The sequence below is a fragment of the Protomyctophum parallelum genome (genome assembly GCF_964188405.1).
Source record: "Protomyctophum parallelum genome assembly, chromosome: 4".
In the NCBI taxonomy this organism is placed as follows: domain Eukaryota; kingdom Metazoa; phylum Chordata; class Actinopteri; order Myctophiformes; family Myctophidae; genus Protomyctophum; species Protomyctophum parallelum.
In genome coordinates this window covers 31,281,986-31,304,487 of record NC_139700.1, presented here as the reverse complement: position 1 = coordinate 31,304,487, position 22,502 = coordinate 31,281,986, and the positions used below count along the sequence as shown (strand labels likewise).

Sequence of the window (22,502 nt, the reverse complement as noted above, 5' to 3'; positions counted from 1 at the left end):
ATGTTGATGGCCTCTGCAGTGAGATCTGTGCTGTCCAAGCTCCTGGCTCCATTGTGGAGGACAGTGGTGATAGAAGAAGAGAAAGATGCTTATGTGTTTGGTGCAGGTAAGGTATCAACAACTCATAGTGATTATATAAAGATAACTCCGCTAAAGCTAGTCTACCTGGTTTGGTTGTTACCTTGTTTTTAAGATAATTTATTAAAAGGATCAGCACTTAAGTTAAGTCACAGGAAGGTCCTGTGTAACCGTAATGTTGATAAATTAAATGCAGATGTTCCAATGGCTGTGGGCCACTTTCTTTATGGGATCTCCTTTTGGGGGTTTTGCATTCCCTGTGTATTCGCCTCATAAATTAAATGCTGTGACTTGATGTCAGCACTTGTCTATCCATTTGTCAGTTCTGGCAGAAAACATGTACATGTACATGCACAATAATGCATAATATTAATGCACAAACACATTATATGTACGACATGTGACGGTATAGCACTAAACAACATGTGAACTTCTTTCGAAGAGCCTGCAAATATTTATGGGACGCACAAATTGACAGGTTTGTTGCTGTGAGTCACTTGATCACACCTGTCAATTTGTGTGCCCCATACATACCGGTAGCTGCTCATTGAATACATTTTACTGTCACTGCACACAGAGAACGTGTTCTGTGTGAATATCGTGGACAATTAAGACATTTTACTAAATGCATTTCCGTTTCCATTTTTAAATTAATAATATGATACTAGATGACAAGTCACAGCAATAAATTATTGGGTGGGGACAACCAGAGCACTACAAATTAGAATGCCACTGAGATGAATCCCTCCTTGAAAATGCATTGCACTGCCTGCTGGCCTAGCGGACCAGGCGCATACATGTAGGCTCTATGCAGCCTGACAGCGTGTTGAACAAATCCGATCCTGACTACCCTTGCTGCATGTTTTCCCAGTTTCCTGTCTATATCCACTGTATACTATTCATTATTATATTATATATTCAAGGCATAGAAAAAGATTGCATTGCAGCGTTCTATGGCCATTTTAGGGCTACGGCTACCTTCATGCCTGAATCGTAGCATACTTTGTGCCTTTGTGTGTCAGCCACGGAGGAGATCCGCCACCTGCGAGGCAGTGTGGTCACCCAGCTTTGTCAGGACTACGGCATGATAGACGAGGAGATCTACTTCACCAGTGGAGAGGTGCTGGGAGGGACGCCGTTGAAAGTAGGGGATACAGTCAACGGCATCGCCGTTAGGAGCGGTGTCGGGGGCGGCTGGAAAGCTCTTCGGGTGAGAAATCCCATTAAGACCTGAGGCTAATTCTACAAAAGCCTTCTAAAATTTGTTTTCCCACGATTCTTAATTTTGTTTAAAAAAGCCAAAAGCCGCGAGCTGCAGGGACACACCCACATCGGAGTAACCTCGCGTCACCAGGCTTCTAAGGCCTAACAAAAAAAAACTTTGGTTTCCGGTTGCCGACCGACTCTATTAAATATGCGCGACTCATATTATTTTATTGGCATTTGGTGAAAAAAATAAAAAATAAAAAGAAGCTCAGAATGCGACCGAGTAAGACCCAAAAGGTCTTTATTAAAATTATCTTTGATGAGACCATTGGGATGCGCAAAGTCAAAATAAAGTTTTCTTTTGTCTAAAATATCACGTGCGCAAATGTTTTGGAATGCGTCATCGCGAGGAGACGCACAACCCAACACAACAGTGACAACATACAGCATGGACCTGTGCACGGTGTCTGTGACTGTCCACTGCCCGTGCAAAGCACCGCCACAGATCATACGATTGAGTACAAAAACATTTGAAGACATAATTAAGGAGGTGAAACCGTGCCGGTGTCGGTTTAAGTCCGCAGAAGGGAGACACGACCGAGCGGATAAATGGACTATCATCTCAGCCGACATACTCTCCCCCCCACCCTGGAGCCTCTAGGCGCCCAGGCTGGGCATGTTTGACTTTCGGTATCTAGCCCTGAGATGCGAGGAGGAGGAGGAGGAAACCCATTCGGCTCATGCTTCTACCCCGTCAGAACGTTATATGTGCCCTCTCCCTACGCTCATTCTGTAGCTCCGAGCTACAGAATGAGCGTAGGCACATATGGGGCTAACGTTAGCTATGGTTTTGTCTTTTAATAACTAGCACTAGCACTTGCAAATGTAGTCTTAGACCTGCCATGATTCCACAGTTCAAATGAACTGAGTTGCAGGCAGGAGGAGGCGCAGCAGTTTGACGTGACTGTGCATTTCATTACTGTCAGAGCCTTCTAGTTACTGTAAGACAGTACAATTTACAATTTAGGCATTTATCAGACGCTCTTAATCCAGAGCGATTTACATTAAGCAAGAACAAAAAGCATGGGAATACATCACATAAAAATAATTTATCATGAAACATGCGTATTAAGTATTCAACCAGTGTGTGGACATTCTATTCAAAGTTTTCAAATGTTTAGCTGTAGGCATGTAGTGTTATGTGTACTTGAACCATTCATTATTTAAAAGATGGTATTTCAGGCAAATATTGAAGTTATTAAAAAAGAAGCCTATCCATCATTGCCGTAGGAAAAAAAAGTTAAAAAAAAATCCTTGCTACCCATCCTTCCCACGAAAAAATAAATAAATAAAATAAAATAAAATAAATTCCTTGCTACCCATCTTTCCCACGAAAAATAAAATAAAAAAATAAAATAAATAAAATTCCCTACCTACTCAACCCAAAAATGACAGCCAATCGGAAACCAAAGTTTTATTTTTTTAGGCCTAAGCACCGTCTTTGTAAGTTTGTATAGATCTGCTTCTGCACTCGCTGTTGACTTGAGTGCGTTGAGGGAGAGCAAACACACTAAATAAATGATACTCAGATGCAAGCTTGCTAATTAAAGCATGTCCCGTTCGCATATTGATCAGCCTACCTAACGTTGTGCTCTCTCTCTCCACTCTTAGCAGGAGCTTATTAAAATAAATTTCTGTCAGAAAAGTCCCAGCAAAATACTCCATGACTGTAGATAGGAACCCTTCTTTGTAATAATATAAGCATAATATCCTTAAATCCTCATGCAGATATCTTTTATTATAAACTAAACTTTAGTATTTGTCCGTGCGACACGGACACACTCCTGTGTGAATCCCTCCCCTCCTGTGAATAACTCCTGTCTTCCCTGCATGCACTCAGTCTGCACATGTGAGTGCATAGGTGCATTTTTTCCCCCTTGAGTATAATAATAATGAGGCACATTATATGGCAATATAAAGTTTTTTTTCCCTAGAAAATACTGGAATATGTCTGGATATGGGGAAAAAAACGATTTTTCTTTTATTGCTAATAATGTATTTATGTCAAATATCAGAGTCCTTTGTCCCATATAAAAGTCCCAGAAGTTAGGCAAACATATTGAAACAAATACACAAAATACACCAAGGCACATCTGACAGTCCTCCTTAAAGAGGAGGGAGAGTTCTGGTTTTCTCTTTTAGAGATGTTCATGTAAAGTTACTTACCCGACCACGCACCCGGTAAATATGCTTTAGTGTGTAAAAGCAACTGGAGTCATGTGATCTACTACCTTGATAAGCTGTAATTTAAATAACTTGCTAAACTGTCATTTAAATCACTTGCTAACTGAGAAAACCATTGTGTTTTGTGTTCGAACATCATCTAACATCAACTGCATCAGTTGTTCTGCATCCTTAATTAGAAATGCAAATTCCATCCTACGTTTAATATTTATTTAGTTGAAAAGATGATTTCATTCTGTTGCATTCTCTTTTTAGGTGGAAAAGTCTGCCGAGGAATGGGGCCTACATGCCGTAGAGGCAGACGGGCTGAAACTGCGCCCTCTCATCGGCACTGTGACACAATATGACCAAGATGGAGGCTATATCAACCAGACTACGTTCTTTCCAAGCAGTGCCCTGCAGGATGGTAAAGATCTGAATTCAGAAACCAACAATGAAGTGCTGGTTTCTGAATTCAGTGGGAGTCATGCTCCAAAGCTTTAAAATATATTTTGGTTCCGTTTTACACCATTGGATGTCGATTTCGAGCCGGGTCTTCATCAGACATCATTTATTTCAGTCTGAAGAGCCAGTAGGCTCGAAACATCATGTCCAATGGTGTAAAAAGGAACCAAAATACATTTTATTTTTAAGCTTTGGCGCAAGCATTTGCAGACTGTTTACAAGAAGTGCAAGGCGTTTTGCCTGCTGTGTTTACCATATTGGATGCTGCTTTGAATTATGTTTTATAACTTTCAGCTTGCATTATTAGTTTTTGTATTTGTACGATTTTGATATACGCATCTTGGGCACTATTTTCGTCCATGCTAAACCCCTTCTCCCTAAACATTTTTGAATAGTTCAACTAGCCGATCTACATCGACACGTTGTGAGCTTGTAGATTGTCTATTTTATAACTATTCAAAAATGTTTTTCAAAGTAGTTTAGGGATAAGGGGTTTAGCATCGACGACAATAGAGCCCTTGCAAGTATGATAGAACCCTACAAACCCTCCCGTGCACTCGGATCAGCCAACGCAGGGAAGCTGGAAGTACTTTCACTAAAACACCAGGACAACACTCCACACGTTCCAAACTCTTCTCCCTTCTGGCTATGGAATGCACTTCCCAATCCAATCAGAACTGCAGCCTCACTCCCAATATTCCGCCGTAGTCTGAAAACCCACCTTTTCAGACTCCATCATGGCCCGTAGCACTTACCCTAGCCCCTTAGATAAGACTTATATAGCATTTTATACAGACCTATAGCATGTTACGTAGACGGCACTAGAATTGCATTTTATGTAGTCATAGAACTTTATAGTATATATGTATAGTATAGTATGTATATTTTATATGTATAGTTTCATATAGATATTCCACGGTTACGTTCTTAGCTTACGCATGTTTCATGATAACTACTTTTTATGTATGTGATGTATTGCCATGCTTTTTGTTATTGCTTAATGTAAATCACTCTGGATTAAGAGCGTCTGCTAAATGCCTAAATTGTAAATTATCTTATGTTTCCTCCCCTATTTGCAAGGGTATGAGCCAATGAAGGGAGACTGGGTCCAAGCACAGTATTTCGTCAATCCAACCCAGTGGAGCAGCCAGGCTCAATCAGTGGCTCCCTTACGCTACTGCCGTTTAGATCAGGTGATGTCCATATTTGAATAGTTAGGCCAGATACTAAGGTACTTAGTGTTTAGGCCCTGAAGCACCATGTTGACGTGACACTCACAAATGGCCTACATTTAACCCATTAAAAACGGGAAAGCATCTGTGCCATTTTAAAATGTTTAATGATTTAGTTCTATTTTATTTGTTTCAACGCAACTCTTCTCTGGTCCCTGAGACAAAACATTTTCAAGATGGGGCGGATATGCATATCATGTCCTCTGCTCAATTCCGTCTGTAGGTGCACATTACCAGTATGTATGGTAATAATGGGACGGTAGAAGACAACGTGTTCTTCAGCCTGGACTCTCTGCTGCTGCCTGCTGACTACCGGCCCACGCCAGGGGACCTGGTGAACCTGGTGATCATGGAGAGCAGTCAGTCCTTGTGGAGCTGGAGGGCCTTATGCATGGCCCCGACCGAACAACGGTAGCACAACAAGAGAAGCCTTTCAACTAGGGCTGGACAATTAACCCACATTTTGAACCAGTAACTGTACTGGATGTTTTAAACTCTCAACCAAAGTGTAATTAATTTGAAGTCCAGATCAAGGAAAGGTTTGAAAGAGATATTTACTCCTCTTGTCCTCCCAGGAGGGCTACCTCTGTCAGCAGTTCTCTACATACAGACTTGCATAGATCTTGCTCATGTAGGTTAATCAAATGATTCAGAAGCAGGGTTTTCTTTTCTTTATCAATGAATCGAGACGCAGATTCAATTCTAATAGATTGTTCTTTATAATCGACTAAATTGATTAGTTTAACCACTTGTTTGTTATGTTTGTATTGTTCAATGGTGGCGTGCAAATAACTATCTATAAGCTCACAACTATGAGCGTGTAGATAAGCTATTGTCACTATTTAATAAGTTGTATCAAGACAAGAGTTTACCAACTTTCTATTGACTCTTAAATCACAAGACTCGCCTGCTGCTTAATACCATTTTGCTAATAGATGTACAGTCCCTGGTTGCACTGATCTTAATTTCCCATTCAGGATGAGATCTTATGACGCTAACTCACTAAACAACATGCTTTGTGTGTGCTTTTCCTCGCAACAGTGTGAATGGTTTTGCTAAGCCTACTCCTGAGGCTGACATCCAGAATCTTCTAAAGAATAAAAAGGGACTGGAGGTCACAATGTATGGTAACTTTGGGACTCTGTTACTTGGGGAAAGCGGAAGGCTGGTATTCTGGATTCAGTGAGTGTAACTATTGAATGTCTTATGAAAATACCTTTCTTATTCTAGAGACATGTCTATTGTTTTTAGCCTACGTCTCCTGTAGTGACACTTTCTAGCTGCATTGACACCTTCCACTTAACACTTTGATTGCTTGTAATTTTAGTGAATGTAACTTTATTCTACTATTAGACTCCTTATAATCATAGGTGCTGTAGTCAATTGTCAGCCAAATCCTTCAAATATAAATGATCTAAATAAATGCCATTATAAGAGTCGACATGTATATCTCATAATGTTTTCTCACCAAATTCCCTTCTTTACACCAAAAAAGGAACAACGGTACAGAGACCCAAACTCTGACACACTGCGAGTTGTCCGGCTGGGACTCGCAAGAACAGTTCACCTTCTGTAAGTTCAAAGACCTTTTCTCAGCAAAGAATGGAAAGGTAGTGTTGCAGTCTCTCGGCAGTGAGGTTCAGGACCACAAAAACGCAGCCTTAACTACCCTCGGTTCCAAAAATGGGTCCTCTGTTGTTGACAATGTCAACGGTCCAGTAAAGGCGGTCAGGAATGACATTGAGCCGGAGGAGGTCGTGGTCACTCCTAAGCCTGCTGAAAGGACACAGGAGATGGAGGCGGAACTGAAACCAGGGGAGAGGCTGGCAATTGAAGTGAATTGCACTGCCAAGTAAGTTAACTCTTAACAAATTAACTCTTAACTTAATTGTCTGCTGGGGAATTCGTCAGAATATAGGCGCTAGAGTGCCAAGCAGATGTGCAGATTTTATTCTGACAAGCCCTGCCTTCCATTTCCCCCCAAAACCGGGAGGTGAAATCTTCCATTACTATGTCCTACCTCGTCTGAGAAGGAGGAGGAGGAGAAGCGTTAATATTCCAAACGAGATGCTTGATTAAGTCAGAAATTATAACATTAGAACATTGCACATCAAAACCATGCAGAGCGCCGTAGATTTAGAGGCCGTAAATAAGGGAGTGAACGTCAGTGCGCATGCGCAAAACATGTCTAGGATTGCGGAAGAAGGAAAGGCCAAGCAATGGGAGCTGTCAGAAAATAGATTACAGCGATCCCGTTTTTTTTTAAAGCTTTATATGACAGAGAATTCCATCAGAGGGATTTTATATGACGGAGTAGACAATGTGTTAAAAGCAGATGTAGTAATTGTTGTAGTAGTGGTTGCATGATTGCATCAGTAGTGGCTGTATCACAAGTAGAGAGCCTGACTGGTGCCTGATATTTGGTTCCGATTTCCGAAGTACTCAACAAGCAAACGAGGAAATATAAAATACACACACAAATTTAACTTTATTTTATTCTACCAATTAAGCGCTATTCGATTGAACTTCAGAAAATAAATGAATAGGTAAAACATCAGGACATCATCCATAAAAAGTCAAATAATGGCTGATTATGTTGTCGGGCTCCAATCACAAGCAGTGGTGGCAGAGTCATGAGATGTCTGAAGGTTGTTTTGGCATGCTGTGTGGACAGTAAATAATGTGTGTGATGTGTGTTTGGGGACTTGTGCTTCAGAAACCCAGGGAGTTGTGCTGAGCTGTTGTTGCTGCACTTCTCCTCCTTCACCATCGGGAGGCGCCTGGAGGTCGTGGTGGCCAGCCAAGAGGAGACCCTGCTGCAGCCCAGTGTGCCCTACAACCCCCAGCGGCCCTCCTTCTTTGTCCCTCAGGAACCCACCAACGTCGTCACTGTTACAGCTCCGCCTCCTCAAAGGTACCACTAATAATAACCACCAGTGCAAATTTTGATTTTAGTTTTAGTCATATTTATTACTAGTTATTACTAGTTATATTAGTTTCCATTTAGTCACATTTTAGTCATCTGGAATGTTTTAGTGTTGGTCTAGTTTTAGTCGACTAAATGTCATAAGATTTTAGTCGACTAAATCTACAGTTGATTTAGTCAAACAAAATGTATTTTGGCGGGTCTTGATGCCGTCATAATGACTGTTCTTTTTTCACTCATAATGTTTATTTTAATTGAGCTCGACAAAATACAGATAGATCGGCTAAATAGCCGATCGGCTAGTTTCAGCATGCAACTAATTGTAAAATGACTTCTACTGGATCTCTTGTCCATTAGTCCCTTCCTAACATTTTAGTCTAGTTTTAATTTGTTGACGAAATTGTCAGTATATTTAGTCTTAGTTTTAGTCATCATAGCTTATAGTTTCTATTTAGTTTCCATTTAGTTTTCGTCAGTGGAAAAAGGTAGTCGACGAACATTTTTCGTCTTTATTCAACGAAATCAACGCTAATAACCACCAACCTGGTCGTTTTCCTAGTTTCAGTAAACAGGATTCCTTGTACGATCACTAGTAACGCAAAGAGAATGATATCGAAATGCTTGTGCACAGAAACGATTAGTGTTGAAAAAATATAGTTGTTGAGCAATTTCTTGTTGTAATACCCACCGTCACATTTTGTAATATCGGTGAACAGTGCTTCATGGGAATGTTCTGTACCTGACCCTCAGATAACATGGCTGTGTTTGTCTTCCATGCTTTGATGAACTAGGTGTGCCTAACCTTTCCTTGGGTTGACCAAATGTTTTGATCTCCCCCGCCCCCAGGCTCATTAGCCGGAGGCTGCCTCAGTTTCTGGGCAACTACTCTATTCCCCATGCTTTGAGAGAGTGCGTTGACGGCCAGGGGGACGTGCTGGTTGTCCAGCCCTGCCTAGGAGAGGTGAGTTCTGTAACTCCCAGAGACCTGCAGGGAGTTATGAAGCCTGGTTTATACTATTATAGTCGAAATGTTTTAGTCTAGTTTTAGTTGACTAAATCTACAGTTGATTTTGTAGCCAAAAGTTTATTTTGGCAGGCCTTGATGGCATCGTAATGGCTGATTTATGCCCGAAATAATTTTCAGAGAGCATCACCCGAAACAAAACAAAGTTTCTTGTCTTTTAGTTACTGGATCTCTTATCCACTAGTCCCTCCCTAACATTTCAGTCTAGTTTTTATTTGTTGATGAAAATTGTCAATATATTTTGTCTTAGTTTTAGTCATCATAGCTTAGCTCTTATTTCATTTCTGTTAGTATTCATCAGTGAAAAAAGGTAGTCGACGAACATTTTTCGTCATAGTCAACTAAATCAACACTGACACTGACTCTTCCATGGCTGATTCCTCCTGCTCAGGTCCTGTCTGCATCCAACATGTGCTCACGTTTCTCTGCCCTGCTGTGGATGGAGGAGCTGAACTCAGTGGAAGAGATGAAGTCTCTCACCATCACTGGAGCCCTCCTCCGGAAGGGAGCCGTTTACCTGCACCTCGAAGTGCTGGGATTGTCTGAGGGACGACCCAACCTCTCCGTAGGTGAGGATGATGAGGCTGAATGGGGCTGGGCAATTAACCGAAAATATATGAAAACCGATATCTTGCTTATGTACTGAAGGTCAATAGAAAGACAAAATTGTGGATATTTTTTTATTTCTTATACATCATCAACGAATCGATACAAAATAATTAGATAACGTTCATAACGTTGGTGTACACAAATTGTGAAAATAGTCCCATCTAAAAGCTGCTTGTAGAATCTTCTATTTTCTCAATTTGTTTCCAGTTTTATAATCATTAATCGAGGCAAAACTTTGAAATAAACATGATATTGATTTTGAAGTCGTATCGCTCTTAAGACAGAATGTTTTAAGGCTTTTTTTATGTGTTTTCTTTTGTGGCTTTCGCCACAAAGTCCCCCAAAGCCAGTCTTATGTTGGTAACTTCATGCATGTTGCAAATATGAGACATGCTGGGTCTACTTAACAGGTGATCGCCTTACACTGAAGAAACCACAGAGTGGTGGAATGGTGATGGAATACATTGCCTATGTAACAGAGGTAAGGGCATCAGCACTGTCAAAACATGAAAATGGTTTTTAAACGCACATGGGCCTGATTCACTAAGCTGTTTTGCCAAGCTGTTATGCCAACATTTGATCCATTAAATCTTTTCGCAAGTCGGTTTATGTGCAAATGGGCACCCATTTAGTCACTTTATTTAGGCACCATTTAGAAATGAACCAACTGTGTGAGCTTGTAGATCAGCTAGTTTTCAGCTATTTTCTTTATTCTTGGTGCGGTGACCTATATAGGGCTTAAGTGATTAATCATGATTAGTATAATCATTAAGTGTGATCATCTCTTTACAGCTGATCTACTAGTTTACAGCTTGTAAATGAACTATTTTTGGCTTTTTAAAGTGGTTAATGAACTCAGTTTGATAGATGACCCGTGCTTTTGTTTTTGTGCGACAGATTCGTGATGAGACTGTGAGTCTGAGAGTCCACCCCGAATTTCAGAGGGACTATCTGGGAGAACCTCTGGATGTAGAATTCACCTACAACAGGTCAGACAGATAGCCGGGGAGCCACAGGCCCAACATTTGAGAGGACCTGTGATGTCATGCCATACTTTTTATTTGTGTTTTTTCTATTAATTTGGTCATTGGGGTCCACAGAATAAGAGGCCTGCTCTGCCGGAACATCGTGAAAAAATAAGTTATGACCATTTTTGTATACCACACCATAGACAACTTATATAAGGCAACATTTTCCAAATTTCATCATGCTTTAAGTAGCATGTGACATGTCAAACTAGGGGTTTTTCATGATTCTGAATTGATTCCAAGCATTAGTTTGCAAGAAAAACACTCCTTGTGTGGATTGGAAACTAGGGGCTACTAATATTTACTATTCTCTGCCTATCGGTACGTAACTCCGACGGCGCTGAGTTGGGTCTGGTGGCCGTCGCAACGCTTGGCACGGCAACTCGCTCGGCTAGCGCCTCGCTCGGCGGTGCCTCACGTGGCTCAAGGCCACCAGACACGGCGCGCCTCCGTCGCAAACACTCCCATAGTTCCAGTTCCGGATTTCCCAGTATGTTCATTATCACATACTGGGGGTATTTCTAAGGTGCTGATCACAAACATTCTCTTGATTATCGGGTGATAACATCCGAAGCAGGTGCAGCAAACGGCCTTAGCAGTCATCACAAATGTGATGAGGTCAGCACATTTGGGCACATTTGAGCAACTGGATATGGCCGAATTCAGACCAAGGAGTGTTTCTTCGTGTAAAACTAATACTTGGAATGGATTCAGAATCATGAAAACCCCCTAGTTTGACATGTCACATGCTACTTAAAGTATGATGACATTTGGAAAATGTTTATGGTGTGTTATACAAAAATGGCCATTTCTCAGTGTTTCCAGCAGAGCAGGGCTCTCATTCTGTGGACCTTAATGACCAAATGAATAGAGAAAACACAAATAAAATGTACGGCATGACATCACAGGTTAAACTCTTATTCCTTGAGCTTTTGGGCCTGTGGTCCCCCGGCTAAGAGGCTGCTCTTGTCTTGTGAACAAGTACATAGGTCTGTCACAATTATCACGTAATCGTCTAATCACAATTATTTGAGATAATTGCAATTCTTTTCATAATTGTTTCCATGTTGAATCGTTCCAAATGTTCATAAATTAGTTTTTGTATAGTTTTGTTTTGTATAATGGTGTGCCAGGAAATTACGTGATGTGAACTTGTATGTAGATGAGCTATTTCCACTATTTTATTTAATTGAAAGTATACAATTATTAAATATGTGCACATTTTTATTACAAAGCCTAAAAGGCAATTAAATCGCCAATTGCAATTATTTGTGACAATTCATCATGGCAGCCCTAGTGCAGTAATGCACAGATCGATTATACTGACAAATGAGTATACTAAAATGTGCCAAAGGGACAAGCAGGTTCCATTGCACTTTCCACCTTCAACTTGGTGTCTCAATTTGGGCACGGCATTAAACTTAGTAAAACATTGCTGATCTACAAGGCAAGCTGACAAAGGGTCACATGGTGACAGGTTTTGAGTTGGTCCCATGATGGTACCCATGATTTATTACATTTACTCCCCCAAATTGTATGCCTAGATTGACTATGAGACGATGTCACCAGGCAATGGAGCAAGCCACGCAATTTCGGCAGAGTAAGTATGTGTTGATTGATTGATTGAAATATTTATTAACAGTTTGCAGAATTACAGTACATTTCAAGCACAAACTCAATACAAAGACTGTTAACTGTGAGTGGACGACCCAATTAAGCATTACACTTGTTTACAACAGGGTCCACCTTGTTCAATTCATCAAAACATTTAGAGACATACAAATAGACACTTCTATATAGTTACAGGAACAGAACAGGAATTCATCATAAAGGAAGCAAAAAGGGAAAAGAAACGTATACAGTGAAGGGAAAAGGAAGGGGGGTGGTGGGGGGGATTCAGATTTTACGGGGGCCAGTTTCGAATTGTAGCCGTCCGTAGGTGCCCTTTGAGAGTGGTTTTGAAGGAGTCAAGGGATTCACATGTCTTAATGACTGTTGGTAGGGCGTTCCACATTTTGGTGGCATAGGAGCGAAAATAATTTAGTCCCTTGTTTTATTTGCATTGCTAATTTTCTGTGTGTGTGTGTGTATATACACTGGAATTAAATGCATCATTCTCATTGGCTTGCTTCTTTGTAGATGGCAGTCACCTCTGGAGAGGTCTGCTGTTCTCCTATATTGAAGGTCACATTTCACACCTGTGCTGCATTACACTGGATAGTAGCTACTAATTGACTGTAGAATTGTTTTTTTAAATTGTGTTAATCACCTATAATGCTCTCCATCGGCTGGCGCCTTGCCCCAATCTAATTAACTGAATTAGTGTAAGTAAGTACTTTTTTTATAAAGCACCTTTTACAAGGTGCTGTACAATGGACACAATATAAACTGAAACATTTACAATAGTGTAGTAATGCAGTACAACAAGGATTAAACTAAACCAAACATGCATGTACAAGTGAGCGCTGTCCGTGGGGATAATCATCCAACCAATGTTCGGATCTGATTTGTGATTTCTCCCGGCATATTAACGTTTCTTACAATGGAGGTCTGCGAGCGAGTAACCCGGATGTGAAAACATGGTAATCTGCCCTATTGTGGCTGACGCAGCTAAGTCGCCACCCGGTGGCAGTTAACTAACATTCTCTTAAAACCGTCGACTGACTCAGCATTTTTCTTTAGCACCCCAAGATAATTCTCTCCACCTCCACCACCCTGTTGTCCAGTTCTGTTTCCCAGCAAGATCGTTATTCAGAAACCCCAGTGGACAGGATCATGGATGGAGGCAGACGGAGAAGAGAAGACCACAGAGGATGATCAGGTGAAAAGCTCCACTTGAACCTTATTTGGTCGCTGTCGGGCAGAAACCTCTTATCTCAGTGTTCTAACTTTCACACTACAGCGTCAATCAAAAGTAGCAGATCCCCAAGCTCGAAATGTGGCGCAAAGCGGTGCGTTTTTTTAGATCTGATACTTTTGCTATTTTTGCATTTGAATCCTGAAAAGTAACTGTTTTGTATATATGAGGTTTCTACCCGACATTTCCCTTTCCCTCCTATTTTCACCGAAAATAGTGATACTTTCCCTCCTATTTTCACCGGAAATAGTGATGTACAACGCATTGTGAGCTTGTAGATCTGCTATTTCTGTGGATGTTCGCCTATTTTGACATGCACAGTATAGGGATGCTAGGGTTCATGTACTAGGAAAAAAGACATTAAATTGTTTTTCAGTATGAAAAGTTTTTATTCATTTTTTTTACTCTGTAAGCAGTCTACAATGTGTCCGGACTCCGGAGCTAATCTTGCATACTGCTGGACCGATCGGATCAAATCTCACAGAAGGACCTCTACTCATTTTTGATTTTTTCTTAATCCAAATCTGCAGGTGACAACCATGGAAAATGGGGAGAAGGTGTCGAGCATCTCCATCGACATGAAGTCAAAGACAACGCAGACTAAAGGTGACTGAATCGGGGGAGAGCTACACAGTACACACACACATGTTTCCTGTGGTCCTTGAAGTGGGGTCTAGGGACCCCCAGGTTTACTTGTGGAGGCCCCTTTTGGCAGTAGTTCCCCCATCTGAAAATGGGCCCCCATTTTCAAGGTTTTTCAAAAATGCATGCCGTGATGTGATGTACAACTGCTATTTTTGAATATAAAATATGGATGCAGCGGTTAATATGATTGTGATGTGTATTAACACATTTAGCTGGGGACCTCCTGAAACCCCTTCACGGACCCCGGACCCCACTTTGAGAAGCAGTGCATCATGGGTCTTTAACTCTTGAGAACGTACAAATGGTTCTCTCAGTTATGGGGGTCCGTGAAACTAAAACGTTAACCAGTGGTGTACATCAGGGGTTCTCAATGTTTTTGGCAGGGGACCCCCGGAAATGCTTTGGCCATGTCACGCGACCCCCGTCCCACCACTACAATAACCTTAATAATAGAGGAAATACATCATAAATAAAGACCGTACTGAAACTAGACATAATCATTAAGGAAAGTTTATGCATGTACTATGTGTACTATGTAAACTCTTAATTTCCATTTTCCAGCCATTCAGTTGCAAAAACAAAAGCAAAATAAAAACTAAAAAAACAAAAGGCAAAAAAGGAAAATTATGTGGGGACCCCCCCAAAATAATTTGGCGACCCCCTGTGGGGTTGAGAACCCCTGGTGTACATAACCAATGCTGAATCCGATAACAAAACGCTGGTTGAAACGTATCATGTGTTGCTCGTCTTCCAGGCGGTGCTCTGCCCCCTGCCACACCCAGGGAAGGGCACCTCTTCAACCCCAGCCTCAACTCCGCTCAGAGGGAGGCAGTGAAGAGGATCCTGACAGGGGAATGTCGGCCCACTCCGTATGTGCTTTTTGGACCACCTGGAACTGGCAAGACTGTCACCCTTATAGAGACTATACTGCAGGTATTACATAGCTCAACAACCAGGCACTAGAGGGTGCTGTTGTTTGACGTGTCAACCACAAGGCACATTTCACCACCAACCTTCTCACATGTGCGCACACTACAGCACAAACCAATCAGATCTCCACTCTTATTAATGGATAATTTCATAAAATTATATTTGATTTGAAAGGTAGATTTGATCATTGCAACATTAGCCCCACTGAACTCAGTTAAGACACACAAATGGGGTCAAATTCGTTCTACTGCTATGCTGCAAAAATGTGGCATTTCGTATAATAAAAAGGTATGTTGATTTGTTCAGAATGCCAGGAAGACTGGAGGCTCATTCATGTGTATCTAAAGGGGATCCATTAAGTGGTCAATCGATTCTTGCATAATTATAATAATCGAATAATCGCTAAGAAGTTGCACACTGTTTTAATTATTTGTTTTGCCCTTGAAGTGCCCATATAGTTGGTATTTGACCAATCTTCCCTCTGAGTGATTACCTGTTGTTTTCCCAACCTTCCAGGTGTACCACTTTGTGCCCAGCAGCCGCCTGCTGGTGTGCACCCCCTCCAACAGCGCTGCCGACCTCGTCTGCATTCGTCTGCATGACAGTGGCTTCCTGCATGCCGCCAGCCTGGCTCGCATCAACGCCTTCTCTAGGAATGAAGAGGTAGTTCAGTCCATCTCATTGTGCCCAGTTCAGTTCAGTTCAGATATTTGTAATAACTGTAAGAATGTTTTCAATGACAACAATGACTTATTTTCTATCAAAGTACCAAAACAAACTTGGCAGTGGCTAAACACAGCCAGAAATAAATCTGGCAAAAAAAAAAACACAGCTGTTCTTTGGTCTCCAGGACCAGAATAAAGAACCAATGATCTAAGGTTGGAGATCAATTTTGTCCAGTCCACAAAAAAATCTAATTCTTGTGAATGAAATAAAAGTTGCTCAGTCACTTGTTCTCCTCAGTCGATCCCAGAGGTTCTGAAACAGTACTCCAGGGCAGGGGACGACATCCGCCATGCTGCTTTCCACAGGATTGTGGTCAGCACCTGTTCCAGTGCCGGCATGCTGCATCACATAGGACTCCAGTAAGACACGGGGGCGTGTCAAGGACCCCCACATTTTAACACCCCCATCTAAACATTATTTGGTGCCAGCCAGGGACCAGGTGTAGATGTAAAGGCAACATTAATTCTAAACCCTGTCTTCCTTCCTACAGTTTGGGCCATTTCACTCATGTGTTTGTGGATGAAGCCGGCCAGGCAACGGAGCCCGAGGCACTCATCCCCATAAGCCTTGTGTCGGAGAGAAATGGACAGGTTGGAGCAATTTGCTTTTAACATGCTTTCATGCTTTTGTCTGCTGCATCCCTCTGTCTCCATCTTTTTCTTTTCAACCTTCAATGTCAATGGGTCCAAGGGTTCGGGGGTCCCCAGCCAAAAGCGTTGAACCCCTGACATAGAATGCAAAGAAAACAATTGAGCATGATGCCAGGTAAACATCAAACCTTGCCTCTGTCTTGAGATGCTAATTTGTTGCGTTTTGCGTCCCAAAACGCAGTATATAGGTAATGAACCCATTAAACCAACAGCCACTGCATCTACGGGACTTACTACTGTACAGTAATAATAATCCACGTTAAAACAAATATTGCATCCGACCTCATCCTATGTTATAAACAATACAATCCACGCAGGAAGCGTTGTAGAAACACAATAGTAGTTTGATAATCATAACACCAGGGCGCCGCCATCTTGCTCATTGAGACAGGCAGCGCTGAACGCCACCTCAGACCAGAGCTGTTTAGAGAGATAGAGTCCAGACAACAGCTCGGTCAGTGACCCATGCAGCCCCATGAATTTACAGTGAACGGAGTTGTCGCAACTCACCTAAACGGCGCTGCCTCAGGCGGTCTCAAACCAAAGATTATTTACTTCTTTGACAGTGGAACTCTGCCGTGACATGAGCAGACCTGAATGAATGGTAACATGTTTTTCCGAGCTTGTAGACCTGCACATTTTCGCTAAAATCTGTCATTGCATATGACAAATGAGGAAACGAGAGACTTCAATTGAGCTGTGCATAAATGCACCATACACTTTATTTAGCTCACTGAGTATTTAATTTACTTCTTTTATTTTACTTTATTTATGAGGCTTTTTGTTCAAAACGGGCCAATCCTGCAAACTTTTAAAGTCAATGTTAGCCAATTAGGATGGGATATGACATACTGGACAGATCCGTCTTGAACACATGACTATATAGAGATAGTGTGTAACGATTTGTGGGATTTTTGGACAGAATCTGGAGGAGTAATTTAAAAAAATGTTTTGACGGCGCTATAACAGGCCGTTCTGGAAATTTTGGGGCAGAGGTTCATCGTTGGCATCCAGGGAGTGTGCAAAATGTGGCATCGACCGGGTTAACAGTGCCGGAGATTAGCTGTACACACACAGACGGACAGACACACACATGGGCACCATTTCATTTCGGTATATGATCCGGGCTGGAGCCGGATGATATGCTTACGTCATGTTGTAGGCAATGGTTTGCCTACAACAAACAGGAAGAACAGGCGGCGACAACTTCCTTTTCCCTCTCAATAAAAGCTCTCGCTTACGAGAGCTTTTATTGAGAGGGAAAAGGAAGTTGCCGCCGCCTGTTCATCCTGTCTGGCGACTACAAAACAATACTACAACATGACGTAACCACATCATCCGGCCCCAGCCCGGATCATACAGACTTTTGAAACAGGCTTTCCTCCGAGGCGGTGGAAAGCCTGGTGATGCGAGGCTACATGGACGGAGTGCAAAACATACTCTCTCCCCATGCCTTCAGCCTGGTGGAGACAACAATAATCTATCAAACATGGGGAAACAAGAAGTGCTATAAGGAGTGAGGAGCGCTAGGGGGTGGAAGGAGAGTCGGAAGAGGTCTGAAAAATGGTCGAGTGAGTCATGACTGGTGCTTGGGAGCCAGGAGAGAGAATTGAATTGAAATTGAGGACAGCTATTCGCTATCTTTCTATATCGGTTTGCCTTTGAGAGCCTTTATCAACGTTATACAATGGCCACAAAAAATAAACACAGGCTAAATTTATATATTTTTTTACTTTTATAATGGGAATATACTTTTTTAGAGCAAACAAAAGCTGTGTTACCTTGGTAAGGACTTTCTAGTCCAGCAAACAGCTGCTACTGTTTATTGTCCTTATGGTAACAAGCTGCATAATAACATCATAGACATTGATTTATAACGGAGATTCAACTGTTGAGCAGGGCTTTTTATTAAGTATCTAGGAACTGACACCTTCCAGCTTGTCGGAAAGCAGTATTTTCCATGGTATAAAAGGTGCATAACGCCACCAGTGTGAAAGCGTTTTGCCTATGACATGATTCCCAATACAGGGATTATTACATTTAATGTATAATGGATGGTTTGCAGATAGTCCTGGCCGGAGACCCCCGTCAGCTGGGTCCCTTGGTGAAGTCCAAGCCGGCTCTGGCCTTTGGCCTGGGAGTGTCTCTGCTGGAGAGGCTGATGACCAATCCACTGTACAGCAGAGAGAGCTGGGGATACAACCCTAAACTGGTCAGAATAATGCACACACACACCAGTGTTGATTTCGTCGACTAAAACTATGACAATTTTTTTTTCGTTGACTACCTTTTTCCACTGACGAAAACTAAAAAACGAAGGCCCGCCAAAATACATTTAATTTTAGTCGACTAAATCAACTGTAGATTTAGTCGACTAAAATCTCATGACATTTAAAAACTAAAACGACTAAAACTAGACTAACTAAAGCATTCCAGGTGACTAAAATGTGACTTAAACTACGGTAAATGAAAACTATTCAAAAGACTATGATTAAAATCTAATATTGCTGCCACTGACACACACACACCTTTTATCTTTTATCACACACCAGGTGACCAAATTGGTTGACAACTACCGTTCCCATGAGGCCTTGCTGCGTCTCCCATCCAAGCTGTTCTACCACGGGGAGCTGTGTATGAAGGCTAACAGGGCCACGGTGGACTCTCTGCTGCAGTGGAAGAGCCTGCCTCGCTGGGGCTTCCCACTGCTCTTCCATGGGCTCAGGGTGAGGAAGGAACGCTGTGCTCCTCAAACTGTTTCATTTACTACCAACACTGTTATTTAAGAGGATAGGAAATACATAAAACAAAGCTGCACTCTGTAAGTTTCCTTTTCTACTCCAGATTTGAACCTGGTTTCGAGTGCTGATATTTTTACCATTGACCTTGTCCCCCAGTTCAAATGTGATTGTGTTGGGGTGTCCACCAGTTCAAATATGTGACCAGATTTGACTGAGAGCCTGCCAACACGCAAAATCCAGCTTTTCACCAGAGGAGAAAACCTTTTTCTTTCTTTTTTTTTTTACGAGTTAATAGCACAGGCAGACTCTTCACATACTAGAGCATGTCTGACATAAGTGTCAGAGCTGAAATCAACGTGTAAATATGAAATGAATGCTTAAACAGGTAGCTAGATGTAATGTTAGAGTCCACAGAAGTGAACCTTTCAAGCCTGTTTTCTCAACTCACTGTTTTCTGCAAGACATTACTCTACAAGCCATATCTCCAAAACTGGTGGGTCAAACTGAACAACCAATATGTCAATTTGATGCTACGATTCTCTGCTTTCACATGACATGAACAAACGGAAATTCAAAAAAATCCAATGGCAGTCCCATAGTCAAATTTAGTCACATATGATTATTTTTGGGTGTCCCCCAGTTCAAATGTGATTGTGTTGGGGGAGGGGTGAATGAGAACCACTGCTTTAATCCATGTTGTGTGTCCTCAACCACAGGGGACAGAGATGAGGGAGGGTTACAACCCATCCTGGTACAACCCAGCGGAGGCTGTCCAGGTCATGCGCTACTGCTGTCAGCTGGCCAAGAAGCTGTACAACCCTGTGGACACCGCTGACATAGGCGTCATCGCCCCCTACAGGAAACAAGTACAACAACCACAGCTTTTCAAATTGAGCCTCTTTTGCTTCACAGGTCTTATACAATGGCTCTGTTCCATTTTGTGTAGCACAGTGGTTCTCCAAACGTTTTGATTTCAAGGATCCAGTGTTGTTTTCGTCGACTAAAACTAAGACGAAAAATGTTCGTCGACTACCTTTTTTCACTGACGAAAACTAAATGGAAACTAAATAAACTACCGGTAAGCTACGATGACTAAAATTAAGACTAAATGTATTGACAATTTTGTCAACAAATAAAAACTAGACTAAAATGTTAGGGAGGGACTAGTGGACAAGAGATCCAGTAAAAGTAATTTTACACTTGGTAAGAAATACACAGGTGCATTAAAATACTATATAAAATGCATTTACGTTAACACAACAACAGTGATCATGAGCAGTGGCGACTATTTAAACATTATTTTATTTAAAATGTCCACAGCAGTTGGCACAAACCCTTCTTTTTAGCAAATTTTGCCCTAAGCCTCCTTCCTGATCTAGACTAGCCTGACAGTAGCCTACAAGATCCCTATGCTTTTGGCAGAACAAACTAGCGCTGGAAAAGCGTCTTCCTCCCACTCCCCTCCTCCCCCCTCCCCAGTAGAACGCAGTGGAGAACACTGACGGCACCAAATCAGCACTCTTATTGGTTAACGAAATTCAAGGTTGGTTCACTCCAACTCCTATGCCTCTTCCTGCTTCGCTCACCCAGGCTTTTGTTTTTCTCCTTTGAAAACAAAACGCCTGCAGTTTCCGAGGCTAGCCTGACAGTGACGATATGTACATTCTGTCAATAAATGTGCAGTCTTATCACACATGCATGCATCTTCTATCCTCAATGAGTTTTTCTCTCTCTTCTCAGTCTGAGAAGATCCGTCTGCTGCTGGGCAAGGTGGGCTTGTCAGACATCAAAGTGGGCTCTGTGGAGGAGTTCCAGGGACAGGAGTTCCTGGTCATCATCCTGAGCACTGTGAGTCAAGGACCTCCAAATTGAAAATCTGAAAATATTTTGCGCCAGGGACCTCCAGAAGAGAAGATTTGTGTTTAATTTTTTTTTATTAAAAATACTTACTAGATTAAAATGCTAGATTTTTAAATATGTTCAAAAATAGCAGACACACTGAGCTTGTACATTGCTATTTTTGAATAGCCAAAGTATAAATTGATAAAGTGGTTAAAATGATTGTGACGCTATATTAACCCGTTAAAACCAGGAAAGCATCTGTATTGTTTCAGTTTTTGGCGTTGGCCTATTCAAAGCGTTGGCTTTTATGGTTAAAACTATAGAATGTGTTTTGAAATGTAGTGGGGTGAAAGTCATAAGTAACAAAATATATAGAGTAGTGGAGTGAAAGTCATAAGAACAACATATATATATATATTGAGTACTTGAGTAAAGTGTCATGTTGTCTCTGGCTCCACCTTGTGGATTTGATCATGAATGCAATCTGAGCCTCTCCTGCCACAGTAATGTATTGTACATGATGGGGGATACATTACATGCACCAACTGAAAAGAACCTTTCATATCAAAAGGTCCGGCATGGTTGGGAGGGTGTTAATTGTCATTGCATGTACTCCTAGGGGCTGTACATTACAGTACTGAGACATTTTCCTTGTTGTCCCATCAACACAGGTGCGTTCAAACGAGTCGTTACCTGCTAATGACATGCAGAATGCCCTTGGCTTTCTAGCCAACCCCAAGCGCTTCAACGTGGCCATCACCCGACCCAAAGCCCTGCTCATCATTGTTGGAAACCCCCATATTCTCATTAGGGTAAGTGACCACGGAACTCCCTATTTCTTTGGTGTGTCGTCCAGTTGGCTAACCCCAGAGCCTTAGATATAGACAGAGTTACTGCGTTCACTTCATGGGGCCAGTCCAATGGCTGCTCTCCTACATAGACTTCTATTGAGCATGGGGACAACCAACTGGGACAAGTCCTGGCCCGGAAGCTTGTCTCATTTCAGGCTGCATGCTCGAGCGCTCTGTTTCTGCCCCCTCTATGTATATCGTAATTAGATGGCTCTGGCTAACCCTAACCTTAACCCTCACAGAAACTATGCCTAAACATAACCTCAAAACCACATACGCCTGCGCAAAAAACACCAGGCTGACGCCCTAATGCAACTAGTACATCACATTATTGTTTTTAATCAATTAAAATTTTACTTTGGTTTTCCTTCAGGAGCCGTGCTTCAGAGCTCTGCTGCAGTACAGCTTTGACAACGGGGCCTTCATGGGCTGTGACCCTCCGGCCTTTCTCAGGGAGTCACGCAGGTAG

The 22,502-nt window shown here is 41.9% G+C and overlaps 1 protein-coding gene across 1 annotated transcript; it reads left to right on the top strand.

Annotated features, from left to right (window-relative positions):
- On the top strand, window positions 1-22,502 carry mov10l1 (Mov10 like RNA helicase 1; the record flags this gene model as incomplete). The annotated part of the gene is made up of 21 exons (XM_083762760.1): window positions 1-106; window positions 1,101-1,288; window positions 3,784-3,934; window positions 5,053-5,165; window positions 5,428-5,615; window positions 6,700-7,056; window positions 7,921-8,118; window positions 8,977-9,091; window positions 9,546-9,723; window positions 13,518-13,612; window positions 14,179-14,254; window positions 15,048-15,226; window positions 15,740-15,886; window positions 16,187-16,308; window positions 16,440-16,539; window positions 18,665-18,811; window positions 19,212-19,325; window positions 20,057-20,206; window positions 21,081-21,188; window positions 21,854-21,994; window positions 22,407-22,502. The coding sequence occupies 21 exons, from the start codon at window positions 1-3 to the stop codon at window positions 22,500-22,502; spliced, it is 3,069 nt and encodes a 1,022-aa protein (XP_083618886.1).